Source organism: Solanum pennellii, chromosome 4 (assembly GCF_001406875.1).
Source record: "Solanum pennellii chromosome 4, SPENNV200".
NCBI lineage: Eukaryota > Viridiplantae > Streptophyta > Magnoliopsida > Solanales > Solanaceae > Solanum > Solanum pennellii.
The window spans coordinates 60,988,215-60,993,649 of NC_028640.1; the positions used below are offsets into that span (position 1 = coordinate 60,988,215).

The window sequence follows — 5,435 nt, forward strand, 5'->3', positions numbered from 1 at the left end:
TGGATGTGGGACCGCATTACTATGGATTTTGTGGCTGGTCTACTGCGGACTTCTAGAGGAGTTGATAGTATTTGGGTCATCGTTGATCGATTGACCAGTCAGCACATTTCCTTCCTGTTCAGTCTTCATTTAGAGCCGAGAGGTTGTCTCGTATCTACATTTGGGAGGTGGTTCGACTTCATGGGGTGCTTATTTATATTATATCAGATCGGGGTTCTCAATTCATTTCTAGCTTTTGGAGGACCTTTCAGGATGATTTGGGCACCTGGGTTGACCTTAGCACAGCTGTCCACCCGCAGACTGATGGCCAGTCAGAGAGCACTATTCAGGTCCTTTAGGACATGCTACGGGCTTGTATTTTGGAGTTTGGTGGTCATTGGGATCAGTTCTTGCCTTTGGCAGAGTTTGCGTATAACAACAACTACCATTCTAGCATTCAGATAGCCCCGTTTGAGGCCTTGTATGGTAGGCGTTGTCGCTCTCCAGTGGATTGGTTCGAGTCTATAGATCCTAGGCCGCGAGGTACAGATTTGATTCAGGAGGCTTTGATGCAGGTGAGAGTGATTCAGGATAGACTTAGGACAGCTGAGAGTAGGCACCAGAGTTATGCGAATCGAAGGCGTCGACCTTTGAGATTCTTGTTGGTGATCGAGTATTCCTCCGTGTGTCGCCCATGAAGTGTGTGATGAGATTTGGGAGGCGGGGTAAGCTTAGCCCCAGATACATTGGGCCTTTTGAGATACTTCGGACAGTTAGGGAGGTTGCTTATGAGTTGGCCCTACCTCCAGCATTTTCAGCCATCCACTCTGTTTTCCATGTCTCGATGCTACGCTGATATATTCCTAATGAGTCCCATGTGCTCCAGTATGATGCAGTTGAGTTGGATGACCATTTGACATTTGTAGAAGAGCCAGTTGCCATCCTAGCCAGTTACAACTGTCCCTCATTTTACCTGGATTGATGCAAGTAATTCGAGGAAAATGAAATTGACCAAGCTAATTTTGACCGACCACATATTCATACTTTAGGGAAAGGGATTTGGTACGGACTTTAGGAATCATGGCCGAGCTATCTCAAGTTATATGAGAATTCAGGCCACTTGTAGTTCGATACGCTAGATTTAACGCACGATTTTGAAGGAATTCAAAATTCATCTCGGCACCAGCTTATGAGGGGATCGAAATGCTTGGGAGTGAGATTTAAGATCGAATGTTGGAATACAACTTAGTTTTCGACATTGAGCCCACCTACATATCCTCAAACCCCAGGAATCAGGCTGCTTGTAGTTCGAATCTATCGGTTGAAAAGGAAATCTATTATGCTAGATAACCTTTGGTTTTGGATAAGTGACAAATTAAACGAGTATGAAAAGGAGGCTTGTGACATCTTAGCCATAAATGTGGCGCGCTTCACACTCGTAATTAAGAACTTACACGGATAGAATTTCCAAGCTCCTGACGCATTGCCACTCAGATTGCAAACTTACTTCCGCTAGATCAAAATTTTCGGATGCGAGACCAAAACTGACAAAACTAAAGAAAAACCCACATGCCTTCTGATAGGGGTGCGGTTTGATTGTGGTGGAATTCTCTCCTCTGCTCGTGTCCTAAGAGTTTGACACTCCTTTTTGGACTACGTCCCAGTTCGCTGCTAAGAAAAAGTTCCACGTTGTGCTGCATCCTTTTTGATGTCGTCCGCACCTGTGGTATGTTTCAGAGAATTCATCCTTTCGGATGCTCTCGACAAAGATTGAGATAAAACTCGTCAGCATCAAAATGCAATTAAAATGGGAGACAATATCTTTTACCGTGTCGACACTTAATTTCCCTCCTCGACATTTGACAGCGACTCGATCGGTTTGACGTCAAGCAAATAAAGCTTATGTCTTGTGTTTGCAATGCAATCTTCAATGTAATCTTCATGCGATGTCAACATAAATGAAAGTTGATGCCGTGCTGATATTTTCTCTTGATGTCATTTTTTATGCTCTTTTTGATGCTTACTTTTATCAAAATAAAAGAATGCAGTTGATGTCGATGGGTAAATATTTCTCTTGAGATGCACGATTCCTTTTCTTGGTAGTGCATGATTTCTTGCGGGACATGAATATGTTGCCATGATGCATAGATTTCCTTGAGGTATGAAATCTTCTCGCGATGCATAATTTCTGCGTGGCATGAAATTTTCTCGTGATGCATAAATTTTTGCGAGGCATGAAATGTTCTCGCGATGCATAATTTTCCGCGAGGCATTAAATCTTCTCACGATGCCTAATTTCTGTGAGGCATGAATATCTTCTCGCGATGCTTGGGTATTAACTCGCGATGCATGATCTTCCGCGATTCATGGATATCGACTCGCGATGCATGGATTTTTCGCGATGCATGAATATTGACATGCGATGCATGGATCTTCCGTGATGCATGGAAATTAATTCGGGATGCATGATTTCCACGATGCATGGATATTGACTCGCGATGCATGGATCTTCCGCGATGCATGAATATTTACTCGCGATGCATGATCTTCTGGGTGCCTTCTGGATAATCATATCGTTTCAATTGATGATAACGGTAAAATGACTTCCAGATAGTATATCGTCTTGATAGACAATAAAATAAATGACCCCCCCGGGTAATGTATAATATCATATCTGACATTATGATGCAGACGACATCCTATATGGAAACCATAAACTCTTTCTGAGATTCTCGCTTGATTCACCTTCGAATCTAGCTGGACGTTCCTTATAAACTTCATTTTGTTGGAAATTGACTGAAATAAACAATTCATATTCCCAAGTCTCCGGTATAAGCAATATTAAATAATTCTGGGTCTACAGAAACACCGTTAAATTTTGGGAGAGCTTTCTCCTCCTTGACTTTTTCATGTTCGTCGATCAGAAGAATTTGCTGATATCAAAGCAAAGCTATAAACCTGCATCCACAGAAAAATTGTTAGTTTTAAAATAGACTGATCTGTGTTGATTCTTCAATTTTCTGCTCGTTGTCCTGCTAACTCCGGTTGATTTTCCTGATCTCCCAACTCTTGATAGATAAGACAAAATATTTTATGCCAAAACAAATTAAACACAAAAGGAAAATCTTTAGGAAAATAAATTTTCGAGAAGTAATATGTTGAAAAGGTCACTGCTTAATGTCATGTCACGTCAGGCTTAGCGAACTTCTTTGAGTCTGATGCTTGGAGGTGTATCCGATTATTCGATAGGGAGTATTCAAAGTCACTCTAGATTGTCGATAAACCCTTGTTGAAATTTTGAGGCCATCTTCGAAATTTCTGTCCCAGTTAACTGTCTTGGCTTATCCTTGACTGTTGGTGAGCAAATCATGGAATTTTTTAGATCCTCTCAAAAACTCTGTCCCGGTCGCAAACCTCGAAACATTTTTAGTCTTGGTTTGTTGAGAAAAAAATCTTCTTCTTGAGAATTTTTGAGTCTCTCTCAAAAATTTTGTCCTAGTTTCTATTTTAAAAAGGAATAGAAATCTTACGGGAAATTTGACCGAGCCCTTATGGCGCCTACATGTCCGTTGAGGCAGGAATCAGGTCAAACGTAGTTTCCCCTTAAAGATTAACAAAAGAGAAATTTACAAAGAAACCGACCGAGACCGACACAGGCCGCCTACATAACTCATTCTTGAGGATTCAGGTGGAACGTAGTTCAAATACAAAAAAATAATTAAAGGGGATAAATGGGGTGACCGAGGCCGATATAGGCCGCCTACGTATCTCATTCTTGAGAATTCAGGTCATACGTAGTTCATTACAAGAGGGATAAAATTTTAAGCAAAACAAATACAAGTAAATAGAATGAATATAAGTAAATGACAGAAATGCAAACCGAAGATTCACACGTAGTATCTCTTGACAACATCTAAGTTGATAGGTTTCGACCATGCGATTCCATCCATCTCCGACAGGACCAAAGCACCTCCAGATAATACTTTGCGAACCATGTAAGGACCTTGCCAGTTTGTTGCGCATTTTCCCTTGTACTCGTCTTGATGAGGAAAAATACGCTTAAGGACCAACTAACCAACTTCGAAAATTGTGGCTCTTACTCTCTTGTGAAAAGCATGAATCATTCTCTGTCGATACAACTGACCATGAGGTGACACCTGGATTAAATAACCATGCACTTGACATTTATGAAATTTTTGCACAAACTTGCAACAATCATTCTCCATAGTCCTCCAGAAATACCCGGCTCAAAGGATCTTTCTTGCAAAAGTGAGTCCATTCATATGGGTGCCACAAACTCCAGCATGTATCTGTTCAATAAGTTTTGCATCTTCAACAGCATCGACACATTTGAGAAGACCCAAATTTGGAGTCCTCCTATACAGGATTTCTCCACTCTGAAAGAAATTAAAAGCCATACGTCGTATAAACTTCTTTTGGTTGGATGTGGCATCTTTAGGATAATTCCCGGTCTCTAAGTACCTCTTTATATCAAAATACCATGGCAGACCGTCTGGTTCCGCCTCAACATGTGAACAATGGCTAGATGTTCTTTCAGCTCTATGTCCAGAGGATCAATGTAATCAGTAAATGGATGTTTAATCATAGAAGCGATGGTGGAAAGAGTATCAGCCAATTCATTCTGTATTCTGCGAGTATGTCTGAACTCGATCTTGCAAAATCTTTTGCACAAGTTCTGTACATACAGTACGTAAGGTATAATCTTCGGGTTCTTCACGACCCATTCTCCCTGAACCTGATGAATCAACAAATCTGAGTCTCCAATAACCAACAGCTCGTGGACATTCCTGTCAATGTCCATTTTCAAATCGAGGATACAAGCTTCATATTCGGCCATGTTGTTCGTGCAATTAAATTGGAGCTTAGTCGCCATGGGGTAGTGCTGACCAGATTCCGACACTAGGACCTCCCCAATACGTTTCCCTTGATGATTTGCCGCTCCATCAAAGAATAATCTCCAACCTGGATATGCTTCAGAAATATTTTCACCCACAAATTACACTTCTTCATCGTGAAAATAAGTCTTATGCGGTTCATACTCTTCATCAACAGGACTTTCAGCAAGATGATCAGCCAAGGCATGTGTCTTTATTGCCTTCTGAGTTACATACACGATATCAAACTCACTCAACAACATTTGCCACTTAGCTAATTTTCCAGTCGGCATCGCCTTCTGGAAGATATACTTCAGCGGGTCCATTCTGGAAATGAGGTATGCAGTATACGAGGACAGATAATGTCTCAACTTCTGGGCAAGCCAAATCAAAGCATAACACGCTCTCTCCAACAGAGTATATCGAGACTCGTATGGAGTAAACTTCTTGCTTATGTAATAGATATCCTTTTCCTTCTTTCCTGTCTTGTCGTGTTGACCAAGCACGGATCTGAATGCAATATCTGAGACGGACAAATACAGCAACAAAGGACTCCCTTCC

General features: G+C 41.2%; 1 protein-coding gene across 1 annotated transcript; it reads right to left on the minus strand.

Annotated features, from left to right (window-relative positions):
- Positions 1–2,886: 2,886 nt before the first annotated feature.
- On the minus strand, positions 2,887–5,200 carry LOC107016876. The gene is made up of 5 exons (XM_015217201.1): positions 5,056–5,200; positions 4,490–4,962; positions 4,278–4,376; positions 4,080–4,136; positions 2,887–2,937 (listed from the first exon to the last, which is right to left on the minus strand). Exons 1-5 carry the CDS (start codon positions 5,198–5,200, stop codon positions 2,887–2,889), a joined length of 825 nt encoding a protein of 274 aa, XP_015072687.1.
- Between the last annotated feature and the right edge of the window lie 235 nt (positions 5,201–5,435).

Excerpts from the sequence above, each read along its gene's own strand:
- LOC107016876 (XM_015217201.1), bottom strand. The coding sequence starts at position 5,200 with ATGGACCCGCTGAAGTATATCTTCCAGAAGGCGATGCCGACTGGAAAA. Across the intron at positions 4,963-5,055 it reads GGCTGATCATCTTGCTGAAA|GTTGGAGATTATTCTTTGAT; the intron begins GTCCTGTTGATG and ends AAGCATATCCAG. Across the intron at positions 2,938-4,079 it reads TTCATGCTTTTCACAAGAGA|GTTTATAGCTTTGCTTTGAT; the intron begins GTAAGAGCCACA and ends CTGTGGATGCAG.